The sequence below is a fragment of the Carcharodon carcharias genome, chromosome 34 (assembly GCF_017639515.1).
Source record: "Carcharodon carcharias isolate sCarCar2 chromosome 34, sCarCar2.pri, whole genome shotgun sequence".
In the NCBI taxonomy this organism is placed as follows: domain Eukaryota; kingdom Metazoa; phylum Chordata; class Chondrichthyes; order Lamniformes; family Lamnidae; genus Carcharodon; species Carcharodon carcharias.
Genome location: NC_054500.1, coordinates 8087673 through 8105650, shown reverse-complemented (window position 1 = coordinate 8105650; position 17978 = coordinate 8087673). Strand labels below are relative to the sequence as shown.

The 17978-nt window shown below is 42.1% G+C and overlaps 1 protein-coding gene across 1 annotated transcript in view; it reads left to right on the top strand.

Moving 5' to 3' along the window:
* The window catches only part of LOC121272536 (ryanodine receptor 1-like), a 467552-nt gene that overhangs the window by 384688 nt on the left and 64886 nt on the right, over window positions 1–17978 (top strand). Inside the window, exon 82 of the mRNA XM_041179156.1 lies at window positions 13577–13657. Within this exon, the coding sequence (XP_041035090.1) occupies window positions 13577–13657 (81 nt within the window). The remainder of the gene's footprint in view (window positions 1–13576; window positions 13658–17978) is intronic.

Sequence of the window (17978 nt, the reverse complement as noted above, 5' to 3'; positions counted from 1 at the left end):
CTTTAGCTCGATGTTAATTTGCTGCTTCTGAATCTGATGAAAAGTGACCCAGTAGGAACAAAGCAGCAAAGCCAAAACCTGTACAAGTCAATTTGCAGCACAGTGCCTATGACACAAAATTTCCAAGAGATAATCATACATTTTGGGAAGTGTAAAGCTGTTTTTCTAAGTTCATAACAAGACTGGTAACTCGCCTATTCCTCATAGTGCAATAACTTGAATTAATCAAAGTTAGATTTTTCTCCCCTTTTTTATTAATTTCCCCTCCTGTTGAAAAGACAAGCCATTCTCTAGCTGAAAGGGCAGTCAGGCAGTCTTATTCTTAGATCTTTATTGGATGTTAAGCAAGAATGGCTGATTCTCTGATTTTTCTATCTCTGGGAACATCCACTTTCCCCATGGAATATTCAGGTGAAGGGCTCGCCATTTAGGGTACAATGCGAAATGTCCACATCTTGTACTTCAGGACAGAGTACACTTCACTGCAGTCACAACATTAAATTTTAACTAATTCTTGCTATTTAAAAATATCTCAATTTCAGACATATTGGGAGCAATTTTAAACACCCAGGTCAGGCAATGAGTTTAAAATTTCATAAATGGGAGGCAGATTCGGAGGGCTGCTAGTTGGCTAATCTGCTCTTGCAGCCAGTAGCCAGTTTCCAAAAATTTAAATAGGGTCCTGATGTTAAATTCAGTGGCACTTGCAGAAAACCATCACTTCTGCGATTCCAGTCTCTACATCTTCCCCCACTCCCACTCCCTCTTCCACTCATCTCCATCAATAATGTGGCCGTTAGATGGGTGTTCTAAGTGTAGTATGTTACTAAATGTTCCTGATTCTTCGTATAGACCCAGGAGTTGCTATTACACCACTCCTCCCACCCATAGCGAGCAGGAGTGGATCAAATTGGCTAAAACTTCAGTCACAAGACAAGACTCCAAGCCCCAACCTCATCCCGCTAAATCCAATTTTTCCATTCTCTTTTATTTATTCTTCCACAGGGTGTGGGTGTTGCTGGCTGGGCCAGCATTTATTGCCCATCCCATTTTGCCCTTGAGAAGTGGCTGGGGAGCCATTTTAATTGCTGCAACGCATGTTGCAAGAACACCCGCAGAGCTATTAGGAAGGGAATTCCAGGATTTTGACCCTGCTACGGTGAAGGAACAGCGCTACAGTTCCAAGTCAGGATGATATGTGACTTGGAGAGGAATTTGCAGGTGGTGGTCTGACATCTGCTGCCCCTGGTCCTTCCAGGTGGTAGAGGCCACGGGTTTAGAAGGTGCTGTTGGAGGAGCCTTGGTGAGTTACTGCAGTGCATCTTGTAGATGGTACACACTGCTGCCAGTGGTGGAAGGATTTAATGCTTATTGTGGTGGATGTGGTGGCAATCAACTGGGCTGCTTTGTCTTGGATGGTGTCAAGCTTCTGGAGTGTTGTTGGAACTGCACTCCTCCAGGCAAATGGAGAGTACTCCAGCATACTCCTGACTGATGCCTTGTAGGCGCTCAGGCTTTGGGAGTCAGGAAGTGAGTTACTCACGGCATAATTCCTAGCCTCTGACCTGGTCTTGTAGCCACAGCATTTATTAGGCTAGTCCAGTTCAGTTTCTGGTCAATGTAAACTCCAAGATGTTTTTAGTGGGGGATTCAGTGTTGGTAATGCTATTGAATGTCATGGGGAGATGGTTAGATTTTCCCTTGCTGGAGATGGTCAATGTCTAGCATTTGTGTGGCACGAATGTTACTTGCCACTCCTCAGCCCAAGCCTGAATGTTGTCCAGATCTTGCTGCATATGGACACCGACTGCTTCAGTACCATGCTGGCTCTTCTGCCTGGCTATCAAGCGAGAAACAGAATTAAAAATTGATCATGATGTCTTGCTGTTAAAATCAGCAAGACATCCATGTTAGTCCCTCTTCACCTTTCCATAAGTACCAGAGCCTGAATGCCAACAAGCTATTTGACTGGTGTTACAGTCAAACCCAACCTTAAACTCACTCAATGGACAGAATTTTCTGCCTACCGGGCGGGCGGGCCTGACGCAATCTCCAGCGGGCGGGTAGCTGATCTCTGCCAGAGAAGCGGGTCCCGCCGCCATTTTAAGTGGGCGGGCCAATTAAGGCCCGTCCAGCGTGATGTCCGGCGGGAAGCATTTTGCGCTTCTTGTGTGGGCGGGGGGTATTCCCCAAATGTGAGAGTGCGCTCTCTCGCGCATGCGCACGAAAGAACACACATCTCCCTGAGGCTAAGTAATGCTTCAGGGAGATCGCTGACAGTTGTATAAGCATTAAAAATAGGAGAAAAATCCTTAACGTGTCCCCCTCATGGTGACAATGTCACACCAGATGGGATATGTTAATAAATTTCATTAAAACTTTATTCAACTTTTTAAATCCCGACATGAAACCTCATCCCGCCAGTGGATGAGGTTTCATGTATTTTCTATTCCCCGCCGGGGCTCCTGGCCTGCCCGCCAACCTTAAGATTGGACGGGCAGGGCCTTTAATTGATTTAACTACCCTGTCGATGGCCTCAATTGGCCATTGACAGGTCGGCGGGCCGGCAGTTGATTTTGCTGCACCACCGCCTTCCTGAAGATTTAAATAGGGCGGGATGACACTGACGTCATTTTGTGCTTCGGCGCGCAGGCCCCGCCCCCTGCTTGCTGACGGCAAAATTCAGCCCACTGTCTCCACAACTGGATTCTCGGCTATGCATCGCTCGACAGCAACCAGGATTGAAGAACTCTGGCTGATTTCCCCCCCCCCGCCCCCCCAACCTAATTTAAGGGCACTGAGGCCAATTGTAGGGCCCCGTTTGGCCAAAGTTGGGATGAAATTTATAGGGTCCAGATCTGGCTGGTTCAGTCTGGACGAGTTTGAGGATGTCATGAAAGATGTCTGCCTACCACTGTCATCTAATTAGCAAAACAGGTTAGGTAGTTACTAGAGAAAGGCAGCTTAGCTTTCCCATTCACAAGAATATTTCAGTAGTTTTCAATGAGATTTTAAAATAAAATATTTGTTTTATGCAAAAAATAACATAACCAAGATTCCTGGAACACTTTTCTCAAAATTAATGAAGGAGTCAAGTATTGAATCTCTGGAAAGCAATACAGGATTATGTGGCATTAAAAGATAAAGCCAATTAACATAAAATTGCAGAACTAAAATTACATTTGGAATAAACTGTTATAAAGAGGAATATTGATTTTAATCTTTTTAAAAAGCCATCTCATTGTTTTGATCAGATAGTTGATTTTTTGGTTAATTATGATCTGCAGTGCATGTTTAATAATACTTTGAATGAATGTCTTTCTGATTTTGCTTGGTACATTTTATAATCTTGAACATGTCCAGATCCAGTGCATTGCCAGGTGAGAGTTTCTATTGTGAGTTGAGTATTTAACATCAGCAAGTTGTGTGTGTGTGCCTTAAAATTAACAACTGAGTTATTTTAAAACATTTGTGAGAAGGCAGTAACTTTTAAATGATTTGATGAGTGCTAAAAGTACAATAGTTAATGATGTTTAACCCTCCCTATTGGTTAATCTATTTTTCAGAAGGCAAACAAAACGGTTCTGGTATGTTGATGAGCATTGCCAGTAAAAGGAGTGTTGCATTGTGTGTTTTTATCTTTGGAACTCTCACTCATCTACTTATCCATTCTCCATAGAGTAGATTTTACCTCATAAAATCATGATTACTACTGTCTGTAACTAATTCATCCCCATTCATATTGAGTGGCTACTACGTTTCCTCATTTAATATTGTTGAAAAACAGTGGGCTAAATTTTCACTTTAGGAGAAAAGCACAATTTAGGCTAAGTGAAGTTTGCTTTGATTCCAGCAGCTAGTGCAAATGTAGTGTTCATGGCAGTCAGCGCATCTGCTGTGTTTTCTCATTGCTTTTTTTAAAAAGGGGTTGCCTGATAAAGGCAGAAAGGGTTAGCCTCTTTTTCATAAGTAACCCTGGCATTTCCTCCATTTAAAACTAAGCAAACTGCAGATTGGACCTGAACTTTCAGTATGCCTTCTAAAAGCTGCTTTTGTATTGGAAGAAAGCGAATTCATATCATTAGCATGATGGCAGTCAACAAAATATTTTAGTGGCAGAAAAAAACCCTTGTGCTTGCTTTTTCTGCTGTATTTGATAGCCTGCCATCACTGGAGAAATCAAGAAAATGACACTGGTGCATTCTACCTGTGCAGCAATCTCATGAATATATTTTTACGTGGTAGCTCACAATTGGAGAAAATAGAATTTCTCATTACCTGGAAAAACTCAGCAGGTCTGGCAGCATCGGCGGAGAAAAGAGTTGACGTTTCGAGTCCTCATGACCCTTCAGCAGAACTGGGTGAATCCAAGGAGAGGGGTGAAACTGGTTTAAGGTGTGGGGTAGGGTGGGGGCAGAGAGAAGTGGAGGGGGGTGGTGTGGTTGTAGGGATAAGCAAGCAGTGAAAGGAGCAGATAATCAAAAGGTGTCACAGACAAAAGAACGCAGCGGTGTTGAAGTTGGTGATATTATCTAAATGAATGTGCTAATTAAGAATGGATGATAGGGCATTCAAGGTATAGCTCTAGTGGGGGTGGGGGGGCATAAAAGATTTAAAAATAATGGAAATAGGTGGGAAAAGAAAAATCTATATAAATTATTAGAAAAAACAAAAGGAAGGGGGAAGAAACAGAAAGGGGGTGGGAATGGAGGAAGGAGTTCAAGATCTAAAGTTGTTGATTCGATATTCAGTCCAGAAGGCTGTAAAGTGCCTAGTCGGAAGATGAGGTGCTGTTCCTCCAGTTTGCGTTGGGCTTCACTGGAACAATGCAGCAAGCCAAGGACAGACATGTGGGCAAGAGAGCAGGGTGGAGTGTTAAAATACATTGGAGAGACCAAACGTAAACTGGGCGACCGCTTTGCAGAACACCTGCGGTCTGTCCACAAGAATGACCCAAACCTCCCTGTCGCTTGCCATTTTAACACTCCATCCTGCTCTCTTGCCCAAATGTCTGTCCTTGGCTTGCTGCATTGTTCCAGTGAAGCCCAGCCCAAACTGGAGGAACAGCACCTCATCTTCCGACTAGGCACTTTACAGCCTTCCGGACTGAATATTGAATTCAACAACTTTAGATCTTGAACTCCCTCTTCCATCCCCACCCCCTTTCTGTTTCTTCCCCCTTCCTTTTGTTTTTTCCAATAATTTATATAGATTTTTCTTTTCCCACCTATTTCCATTATTTTTAAATCTTTTATGCCCCCCCACCCCCACTAGAGCTATACCTTGAGTGCCCTACCATCCATTCTTAATTAGCACATTCATTTAGATAATATCACCAACTTCAACACCTCTGTGTTCTTTTGTCTGTGACATCTTTTGATTATCTGCTCCTATCACTGCTTGCTTGTCCCTACAACCACACCACCCCCCTCCACTTCTCTACCCCACCCCTACCTTAAACCAGCTTATATTTCACCCCTCTCCTTGGATTCACCCAGTTCTGCTGAAGGGTCATGAGGACTCAAAACGTCAACTCTTTTCTTCTCCGCCGATGCTGCCAGACCTGCTGAGTTTTTCCAGGTAATTCTGTTTTTGTTTTGGATTTCCAGCATCTGCAGTTTTTTGTTTTTATATTAGAATTTCTCATTCATTACTTTCCACAGTTACCTACCTGAAATGGCTGATCCATTTTGAGCGGAGTACTATTGTGGTGGTTACTGTACTGAGCTAATACCCTGGAGGTTGTGAGCTCAGATCCCACAATGTCATGTTGTGAAATTTAACTTGGTAATTATCAGGAAAGATGTAAAAGCCCAGTTGGACCACTAATGTTATGCTTGCATGTGCAATATGGTACACAATAAATTTCAGCTTTGAGATTCTGGAATAGGGCGAAATTCTACTTTCATAAAAACGAAATATTACGGACGCTGGAAATCTGAAATAAAAACGGGAAATGCTGGAAAAATTCAGCAGTTCTGGCAGCATCTGTGGAGAGAGAAAAATGGAGTTAATGTTTCAAGTCCAATATGACTCTTCTTCAGGGCCATGCGGACTCGAAACATCTGTTGGGGTTTTCCAGCGTTTCCTGTTTTTATTTGAAATTTTACTTTGGCCAGGGCATGAAATGGACAGAAGAGGATCAGCCACCTTTTACACACCCTGCTTGATTTTCCATTCCACTGAAGTCACGGAAAATTAGTCAAGATGTAAAATGGGCAGCCAGTCTGCTATAGTACATTTCGTGCCCTGCTGAAATTGAAATTTATCTCCCATAATTGCTGGTAGGAATAAGTGGCTACTGGGCACTACAGTACTTCAATCATCCACTACACCAAATAAAGGGATTAAAGGAGGGACTTGCCTAAGTACCAGTTAGTTCAGCTGCTGGAAGACCAGGGCTTCTCTTTGCAGCACCTGGTAATGAAATCTATATGGCATGCAACAACACATAAATACAATGAGGTGCATGCCCTGATAATAACTGACAGATCATACTAGCTGATGTCCTCAAACATGTTCCAGGTTTCTGGATCGCTCCAGGAACTTTAGACCACCAACCCTTAATATGTGCAATAGTTGCTGAATGCTGCATATTTTTGCTTTGCAATAGGACTCAGGACAATCCACAAATAGCCACGGCTCCAACAATGATGATCACAAGCCACCTGTGGTATTTCCAATGCATCAAAGAACACTTGTGTGCCACAAATGTCCATAGTAAAATTTCTAGTCCTGTCAATTACAGGAAAGTAACAAACCAATCCATCCTCAAATAACTCTATACCTGGACAATTCCACAATCTCTCACTTCCTTGCCCTCTTCCTCACATACCAGCTCTTTCCATTTGACTGTCTATTTGACACCAAGGTGAAACATCAAACCCAGCACAAAATATACAATTATTAAGTGGTCCTTTTACATGAATAAATGTGGTGTGAATTTTACCAAATGGGCAGACAGCTGAGGCAGACAGAGGCCCTGCAGCTTACAGATGGTAGGCAAAAAATCTTTCAAAATCAATACAGGAGCAAGTGCTTGAATGGGAAGACCTTGCGGGGAAATCGCTGGAGCCAAGAGGGTTTCCTTCCCTGCCCTTGAACCCCCTCTTATAAAACCATCCCCCCGCTGCACCTTGGCTGCCACTTGGAAGCCACCTCCATTTAGCTGGCAGCCTCCTCATGCGGGGTCGTGGGATGGCTGCGGATCATCCACCATCGATAAAATGTAGACAGCACTGTTAAGTAGGCCTTGCCTGTCCGACTCCGGCCCTGCCAACAGCAAAATTTCCCAACACGGAGTGTGGTCGGGGAGCTAATCCCACATGGCTCCCAGTGATTTTAACCTCCCAGTGATTTTAACAATTACCACCAGTACCACCCCGCCTGCCCGCACCACCCTTCCACCCCCATCTCCTGGGAGCCAGTAAAATTCAGCCCAATAATATTTGTCATATAAGTTGTCAGCATGATTTTCAATTATACTTTCCTGCATTCCTGCATTGATCTCCCACTGCTCTTTAGCATATCTACTCCTTCCAGTAAGGAGTCTCTAATTGGCTTCAGAGTATTACAGCCAGCCTGTTGGGATAATTGTAAGATGTGAAGTCAAGAAGGTTGTGAGGGGGCGATGGGGGCATGGGGGCTGGTGGATGAAACTATTTATTGGTTAGATTATTGAATCTACAAGTGATACATATTATTAAATTGTAAAATATTGAGCTAGGTTGAAACTTTATGGCCATTTCAGCATAGAATGAATAGAATTTGATCATTACAAGGAAAAATCAGGGACCTGGGAGTAATAGTTATTTTCCATTGGTGCAGCAGAAATAAAATTCCAGATATATATCCAGTGCACAATCTGATATCATGTTAAGCCTTTATATAAGACTGGACAGATTGCACTTAGTCCTGTATTCAGCTCTTACCACCACCACATCATGAACATGTACAAGAATTGGTAAGGTACTGAGATGCTAGTACTGCATCCTCAGTGTAAAGTAAATCCACAAAGGGAAAGGAATGGGTTGCTGAAACTATGTAATCTAAAGAAAGTGGTTAAAGGAAAGGGATCAATCGTGCAAAAAATTAAATAGTATAGATAAAAGAAACCCAGAATAGGAAGTAGGATTGGCAGACGCAATTTAAATTAGTGAAATTAAGTTTAAGCCGATAAAGAGCTCAAAAAGTAATGCATGTTTTGAATGATCGACAGGCAGGGCAGTAGATCTTTAAGAACATAGAGAATAGACACCATAATGGAAGAGCATGGGTACAGGAAGAACTGCCAAAAACAATCTTTTCTTGCCCTAAATTTTCCTTATGTCCTTATAATAGCAGAGCAAGCCAGATGGGTGAGTTCCATATTTTAATTTGTGAATCACCATAGCTCATGAAGACCATTAGTGCCTTTCATCTACTTATAAACCCCTGTCTGAGGTCATTTTGAAATTTTGCTTTTTAAGGAAGTTGCTGTTTCTTTTCATCCAGCACCCCAGAGATCGCGAAGGGACCACATGTTCCACATTATAAATGTCTTAAAAACTTCTACTGCTATGATGATAGAACAGTGCCTTAGAAAGACTATTGAATAGTTTGCCATAGATTTTACCTTCACTGGGAAATATAACTCTGTAATCAAATTATCATTCTCTCCCTGCCAAAGAAACGTTTGCTAGTGTCAGGAGCGTCTGTGTGGTCACTGCTGACAGAAATTGCTCAAGCTGGAGGATGCAGCAAGTGACTTGTTCCAGCTTTAACATATAGTTGGAGTCTTTCAATTAGGGGAAAATAAAACAATCTTTTACAAAAACAACCCTCTTCCACATGCAACCTGATGCACTGGTTGACTGATTCCATTGATCTTTCCAAATTATTTAACAGTATTAGCAAAAGATGCTTGCTAAAGTCAGTGATAGTGATGGGCCAACCATCATTTTATTTGATGTATACCTGTAGAGTGACCCCATGGGGTAACCCACATCGAGCATAACACTTTTCATATGTAGGTTGGAAATGGCATATTGGTCTGCCCTCCTTCTGATGAGGTGTTACTTTAGAAGATGTTGGCATATAAGAACCGAATTAAGGTAAATATAACTTAGGTAGTGTAATCATTCTTCAAATTAAAGAACCCATGTATCCCATCTCTCTCACCTTTGGAAATGTCTGTAAGTTTTCTGTTATCAGTTCCTCAGATATAGGGCTGAATTTTACGGGGCGTCATGTTCCCCCTCCACCCCCAAACTGTCGGGAGCCTGTCCGTGATAAAGCTGGCTGCCCCATAGCCATTTTACCCTCGGCGGGACATTAACTGGCTCAGGGCAAGAATTCTGCCCCCATCTCTGGAGAAAGTTCCACCTTAGAGAGCTGCCAATCAATCAGATTAGCCGGCTGGTCTGTAGTCCCAGCAGCGCAGATTCAAACGGTGGCCACTCCTGGGACCTCTGCGTATTGCATTGTGTTTATGATAAAATAATTATAAAAATATTTTTCTATAATTAGATAGGTAGTTCATTCTGTTGTAAGGAAAATAAGACTTGAGTATCTAACCTACAAACCTTGTACTAAATGCCTACTGTCAGAAGAGCTAAGGATGGTTGTGGAGGTTGCATTCCCCTTTGGTGGGAAACAGAAAGTATGATGATTTTGGTCTGTAGGTCTAAATACGCCTGCTGGTCTAACTTCCCAGATGGGTTGGACAACCTTTATATGTGGGTTATACCTTTACTTAAAGAATGATGTCCACTAAGCTATAAGTGAGCAATCTATTATTTTTGTTTCAAAGTGCACTTACGAGCATACAAACATTTGAATATACAAAATAGGAGCAAAAGAAGGCCATTCGGCCCCTCAAGCCTGCTCCACCATTCGTTAAGATCATGGCTGATCTGTTTGAGTTTTGAATTCCATGTTCCCATCTAGTCCCGATCACCTTTGATTCCCTTGCCTATCAAGAATCTATCTATCTCCGCCTTAAAAATATTCAGTTACCCCACCTCCACCACTTTCTGAGGCAGAGAGTTCCAAAGTCACACAACCCTCTGAAAGAAAAAAAATTCCCTGATCTCTGTCCTATAAGGACAACCCCTAGTTCCGGACTCATCACGAGGAAGCACAACGTTTCCACATTCTTGTCAATACCATTCAAGATCTTATATACTTCAATCAAGTCACCCCTCACTCTTCTAAGCTCCAGTGGAAACAAGCCCAGTCTGCCTAACCTTTCCTCATAAGACAACCCACTCATTCCACGCATCAGCTTAGTAAACCTCCTCTGAACTGCCTCCAACGCATCTACATCCTTCCTTAAATAAGGAGACCAAAACTGCACACAGTATTCGAGATGCACTTTCACCAGTGTCCTTAAGCCCTTATAACTTAAGCATAACATCCTTATTTTTATGTTCAATTCTCCTCATTATGTATTATAATTGCACTGGGGATTGATTGTTAGTCCCACTTCATATGAAAATTTTGCCCAGATTTTCTTTTAACGTTTTCTTATTGAAGTGATTTTCTTAACATCGTCAGTGTTACTAATGTACAAACAACAGAGCTACAGCAAGTTAAACAGCCAGTGTTAATTTAGTAGTGCATCATCAGCAGAGTACTATCTCTCCTTCATGTCTGATCTCATCTTGTCACAGGAAACTGTTGAGGCTTAGAAAAAAAAAATAGAAGTGCAAGGAAACTAGGAGAATGCAGAGTCTGATTTGTTGCAATACAGAATTTCTAATGTGCCTTTGATCTAATGAAATGTTGCAAATTGTTTCTGTGGGGTAAGGGAATCAGAAACCAAGCACACTAATTGGGAGAAGAGTCAGCTGGGCATTTGGAGGCATTATCCACAAGAGAGGTTTCGGGATCTCCGAGGATAGAGAGAAAGTTAACCAGAAATATTTGTCTAGGAAGATTCTTGAGCTCATAGTAGCTGAAGACTGTCACCAGTCATGGAGCACAGGTCGGAAGAGAGGAATTTGTAAGCTGGATGTAGAGCTGATGGAGGTTGTAGAGGTAGCGTAGAATGAAGTCTTCAAGGAATTTGTAAATTTTGAAATTGATGCACTGAGTGAGGGAGCCCATAAGATGATGACATAATGAGGTTGAAATGGCATAATCAGTCACATGACATTGTAAATCACCACAGTAAACATAAGCCATGGGAGTGAAACGCAGATGGTTTTAAACATCTAAAGCATAAGAATATAGTTGTCCTATAGATTTCTAGATCTCTTATATAAATGTATATATGTACATTTCAGTCCTAATTTGTTTCTAAACAAATTACTAATTCACTAGTTGTTGTTGCTGAGGTTGAATACTGTTAACATCTGAACAGTTGTGACGGATAACAAATGCACAGAGTTGTGGTGGAGATTTTGACTTACATATACTTCCCCACCCCCCCCCCCACCCCAAAAAGTCTCTCAAAACTCATATTTGTGAACCTTACCCAACTATTTACTTTTGATGAGAACGATACCTGCTGTGTGATTTTGGTTCTTTATCTTAATAGCTGACTGACATATCTAGATGGTCATGATTCTATTTAGGGAAAATATTTGTGGATTATAAGCTAATGTGATTGGGAAACAGGAAAACTATGCATGCACCAATGGGCTGTGTGCATAATCAGTTCTAATTCTCAGCTGCAGCCACCCATCAGTCCCAGGAACTAGTGCAATGAAGCAGAAGGCAGACAGACTGGCAGCACCTGGGTTATTTTACCACTCAAAACTAATGTTTGGAGCTGTTCAGTTCATGGTGAGGAAGTTAGATTGTAAACTACAGGGGTGAAACTTATCAATAAAAGTAGATGCGATTTTAAACTGCAGTTTATTTCCCCACCATTTTCTTCCCTTCTCATCTGAAGGCTATTCCATTGATGTCCACTGGCCTCCACTACTCTGCCCAATTGCCTAGCCTGGATTGAGAGTACCATTGGTAGTATCACGACCAAGCCTGATGTCTCCCCCATCCAATACCTATCTGCACATTCTTGCAGTGGGAATCAATGAATAACCGTCAACAGCAGAAACTCTGGCTGATTTGTTTTCCCCCCTCATTCACCAAGAGTCACTGAGGCCAAATGCACTGGTTCCACCTGTGTTAAGATCAATAAATTCAGCACAAACTAGGAATCAAACTCAGGTACCTAGAAATCAGGGTGCTTAGCCCCTGTTTATCAAATGCTACCTAGCATACTGAGTTCTTAAATCAGCAGGCAGGAAGCACGCGTCCACTTCTGACTGAAAATACACTATTCGGCGTCTTGGGTTAAGGACAGACCCATACCTGAAGCCATTATTGGTCCCTCTGCATATATAAAAAGAGACCTATTGCCTAATTGAGATCCCTGCTCCAAGATTGGGTTGCCCTGAAGCAGCCAGTTCCATCATTGACAGCATTCAGTGAAATAAAGAAGGAAAGTTACTCACCTCTAAATGTGGATTCAGGATAACCAGGAATATTCCTCTCAACTCCACACTGAACTATCTTCACACTCACTTCACAGCAGACCCCAAGGTTCCTTCACCCCTTTTTCCTCTCCTTCTGGGCCCTGACCTCCTGGCTCACCATCCCTGATCTCCAATATCCTTCACCTCCAGGTCTGAAATCCAGGCTCCCCAAAGCGTTAACACTCTTCCCAACCCAAAATTTCCTACCTCCCTTTTCTGCTACCTCCAGGTGCCCCATCTCCTACCATGATATCCTTTCCCCACTTTCTCCCACCCACCCACCAGCGATTTAGAATTTCCTCCCCTTCTGATGCTTGCCATTCTCTCTCTGCCTCTAGGCTATAACGCTCCCAGTCACCCGATTGTGCCCTACTTACCTCCTTGCTCTCCTCATGCAATGCTGTTCCCACGTGATTGAGGCCCAAGGCCCAATAATGAAGTAACATTGAATCCTACTATTCACATGTAAGGTAACATGTACCATTCTACTTGGAGGGAGTGTCCAAAATTAGATGTTCCAGGATATCTCTGTTGGCTCATACTTCAGTGTGCTAACCCATTAAGCCATTGTAGCAGCTCCATTTATACTGAACACTTGGCGGTGTGGGCAGGGTGAATTTGTGTAGGGAATCTCCCATTCTACTGCCTCAACATTTTTCTGCAATTTCTGTGACTTCTCTACTTACAATAGACGAGCAGGAAAACCCCAGGGCAAGTTCACCACTTCTTCATGTCTGTTATTGTTAATGATGATTTTTCTTTATCTGATCCCTGTTTGACACTATGAACAAATTAATACTAAAGAGTTATTTGCATTCTAATTGCCTCTCCTCCCAACTGCAAAGGTAACTAAGGAGAGAGTGTGGGTTGGACAAAATGGTGCACACATCTTCTAATTTTCATAAGTGCTGTGGGTAGGTTAGTTCTTTTTTAGTTTTACCTCAACAATGTAGTCACTACATAGATTTCTATGGCTTGATACTGAAGCAGTTATAATTTGGTGCGTAATTTCTTTACTAACAAAAGCCTACTTAAAAGAGATGTTAATTCCTTGTGTGTCATTTTCAAGATTATGATTCTGCTGCAGGATAATAATTTGTTTTTCTGTGTAGGTGAGAAGGTGATGTCAGATGATGAATTTACTCAAGACCTTTTCAGGTTCCTACAATTGCTCTGTGAAGGACACAATAATGGTATACAATATTTGTGTTTCCACCTTATTATCACCTTCATTCCTTAAAAAAAATTTATATATGAAAAGCTAAGCATTTCTTCCTCTCTTGTAAGCCAGTGTTTAATTATTTCAAGGTTGAATTTCTTGGGGATAAGTTCTGTTGCTTGTAATAAGTTCTAACTTGGCACTTTTGAAGTTGTAGCAAATATTGCCCAGAGTTAACAGTTCTGAATCAGCTGTGTGGCATGGAATACAAAATAAGAAATTAATTGCTGATGATCAGACTGCAGGTGACCGATTTGAGTTGGAGACTTCAGGGAAAATTAGAGTTGAGAAAAGTCCGAGACGGGCGAGGGAATTTTAACGTTCCACAGGGCATTGGAAGACAAACAGGCTGCCGATATGAGAGTCTCTGTGGGAGGTCCGGTTGACATTAACTGCCTGGTCCCATTTACCTCTGGCCAGTCAACTTTGCTCCTGAAATGGGTGCAAAGAGATAGCTGGCTGGCAAAGAATGGATGGCTTACAGGGCACCCACTGACACACAAGTAAGTCACGGGAGGTGTGGAGCATTTGGCAGGGTCAGGAATACTGATGAACCTGGGGCAGCAGCAATCCAGACTTTCTTTATGGGGCTCAGCCCTGCACAGCTTCCCTGCACCCCCAGCACCATAAAAATAAGTTTAAAACTTAATTTCTAGGATCTCTGTCTCTTCCCTTACATGTTTTACTGAATGAGGTGCCTGCACAAGTATCCTACTCAAAATTCCATTGGGTTCTTGTGTACATCATATAACCCTAATTAGCATATATTAATGAGGCTCCTATCTGAGTCAATTAGGAGCCATACCTGGCTATTAAAACAGTGCAGTTAAACCTGGTGCCAGGCAGGAAAATCAACAAATAGAATTACTTGATTTTAATTCCTGCTTCTGCCCTTATTGTGATCATTTGCTGTTCATACCAACACCAATCCTTTAATTACCTTTAGGACAGCATTCTAGTGTTTTTTTGTGCTGTACCATAGAGTTCTAGATTGTGTTCTTATAGACACCCTCTATCATGTTGTGTGGCACTACAACCATGCCAACTGGGATAGATTCTGAACACAGGTAGTTGCTCAACAGTGGCCATCCATGAGGCACTGTTACTCATAATAAGTGCTTATTGTAGAAGAAGGAGTTCAAAGCTAGTCTTTTACTTCAAGCAGATTTATTCTCAAGACAGTTCTGCAGTGTAGCAAACTCTCCCAGTCCCTTGCACCCTGGAGTGTTACAGCTGTACCCATTTATAGGTGCGCCAATGCCCATCACCTGTCTTAATGTAATTGCCAATCAACAAGAAGATTGTTATTGGACCTTGAAGATGTAATTACTGATACATTGACAGGCACTGTGGGCCAACAGCAGCAACAGGATTGTGTTCAACTGCAATCTGTAACCTCATGGTCTGGCATATCCCTCTTTCTATCATTACCATCAAGCCAGGGGACCATAGTTCAGTGGGAGTGTAGGAGAGCATGCTAGGAACACCTAAAAATGAGGTGCCAACCTGGTGAAGCTTTAGCAAAGGACAGCATGTTTGCCAAATAGCAGAAGCAACATGCTATAAACAGAGCTAAGCTCTCTGAGCAGAACAATTGAATGCTATTGCCGTCCTGCTATATCCAGTTGTGAATGGTGGTAGACAATTAAACAATGAATGGGAAGAGGAGGAGGCTTCACAATTATCCCCATCCTCAATGATGATGGAGCGTAGCACATCAAGTGTAAAAGACGAGGCAGAAGCATTTTCAACCATCATGGCCACCTCCTGAGGCTTCCACAATCATGCATGCCATTCAAATTACTAATGATTATCGAGGAATGGCTGAGCATACAGGATACAGCAAAGGCTTTGAGTTCCCACAACATTCCCACTGTAGTACTGAAGACTTGTGCTCCAGAACTAGCTACATCCCTAGCCAGGCTGTTCCAGTTTGGCTACAACACTGGCACCTACCTGACAAAGTGGAAAATTGACCAAGTATGTCCTGTCCATAAAAAAAAGGGCTAATCCAATCTGGCCAGTTACCGCCCCATTGGCCTCCTCTCAATTCTCTTTAATTCTCATGATAGAACATATCATTAGAAGTGCACTCACACAGCATGTACCTAGAGCCTGCTCACCACCACTTATTTCGGGTTTCTCCAGGACCGCTCGTCCCCAGATCTCATGATAGTCTTAATTCAAACATGGACAAAAGCTGCCTTGATATCAAGGACAGCATCTGACTGAGTGTGACATCAAGGAGCCCTAGAAAGATTGAAGTCATTGGGAACCAGGTAAACTCTCCATTGACTGGAGTCATACGTAGCACGAAAGCAGATGATTATGGCTGTTGGAGGCCAATCATCTCAATCCCAGGACATTGCTGGCAGCATTGTGCTAGACTCAACCATCTTCAACTGTTTCATCAATTACCTTCTCTCCATCATAAGGTCAGAAGTGGGGAGATGGTTGCAGATGAGTGCACAACTCCTCAGGTAATGAAGTAGTTCTTGCCTGCAGGCAGCAAGTCCTGAGGCCGTTCAGGCTTGTGCTGATAAGTGACAAGTAACATTCATGCCACGCAAGTGCCAAGCAGTGACCATCTCCTACAAGACTACAAGAGAGAATCTAACCACCTTCCCTTGACATTCAAAGATATTACCATTGCTGAAATCCCCAGCATCAACATCCTCGGGGTCACTATTAACCAGAAATTGAACTGGACCAGCCATATATATATGTAAGAGCAGGTCAGAGGCTGGGAATTCTGAGGGAAAAAAAACCACCTCCTGACTCCCAGAGGCCTGTTCACCAACTGCAAGGCATAAATCAGGAATGTGATGGAATACTCTAATTGGCTTGATGAGTGCAGCTCCAAGAACTCAAGATGCTCAACACCATCCAGGACAAAGCAGCCCACTTAATTGGCACTCCATCTACCACCTTAAGCATTGACTGCCTCCACCACCAACGCACAATGGCAGCCGTGTGTACCACCTAAGATGCATTGTGGCAATTAGCCAATTTTCCTTCGGCAGTACCTCCCAAGTTAGTTGCAGTTCCCAGTTTGGTTGCCAGTAGAATGTAGCAATCAGAGACTGGCTGCTGACCTATAGGGAGGGAGGCAAATTGAAACTAAAATCCCCTCCATCTGGCTCAAATTAAGGTTACTACCCACCTGTCTTGGTCTAAGAATGGTAAATTTGTTTGGAGGTGGAAAATCCACTGAGACAATTTAGAAATTGAGCCAAAAGCACTTTGAATAGTCAGAAAAAATGGATGAGGTAAGTAATTGAACAATATTGAAGTGTTACAGTGGGAGTTTCTGATGTATTACAGAGAAAAAAATACATAAACAGAAAGAACTAAAGATTTGAAGCCTGCAAGTTTTTTAAATCAAAATGCATGTTTTAAAAATTGTCTGATTTTCTATTTTATCAAAATTTGCTGGAAATCTGTCATCAGTCTTATTGGAAGAGGTAGGTTGAAACGGGGCTGCAAATGTGTGTGAAACAAATAACACACTTAAACAATGTTAACCTTCTTGAAAATTAATCAATCAAATAAAAAGTAAGAACTAAACACAAATTAATTTATGTAACTCACACATATCCTCACCTTTCGTTAATGATGTGGTTCCCTTCACTCGTTAAAATATTGATGAATTAAAATATTGATCTTATTCAATAACTTGAACTGGACAGGCTGCAGAGAAAGGCAACAAAAATGTTTCCAAGTGTAAAGCCAAGAGCAATAACAAAAATCTACACCCAGCTTTCTTTTTTGACTGCAAAGTTATTACATAATGTGGAAAGAATAAACCCAGAATATGACTTCATTGTAGACGTATTAAATTATATGGATGTGATGAACCCACATTATAACTTCAAGGCCTTATGACATAAATTAAAATCAGTGTGAGGTAAATTTAAAATGGAATATTTTTTTAAAAACCCTTGACTTAAGACTAATAAACATTTGGAATAACCTATCAAAGCAAAACGGTGAAATCAAAGATGTTGGTGGAGTTAAAGATGTAGCTGTGTTTTAGACTTTGGGGTCAGGCACCCACTCTTGAACATCACCCCCCCCCCCCACCCCAAAGGGGGGAAAATTCTGCCTAGGGAGTTGGAGTACTAAAAGACTACGCTCGATAAGCAGCATGGCACATTTCACCCTTGACATTTTCTGTGCCACTGTGCAGGATCCTTGAGTTATTGTATATGAGGCTTATAAATGTCCAACATGTATAGCACTGAAACTATGTCTTTACTTGAACATAGAAGTTAATTCTAACCTCATAGGTGGAA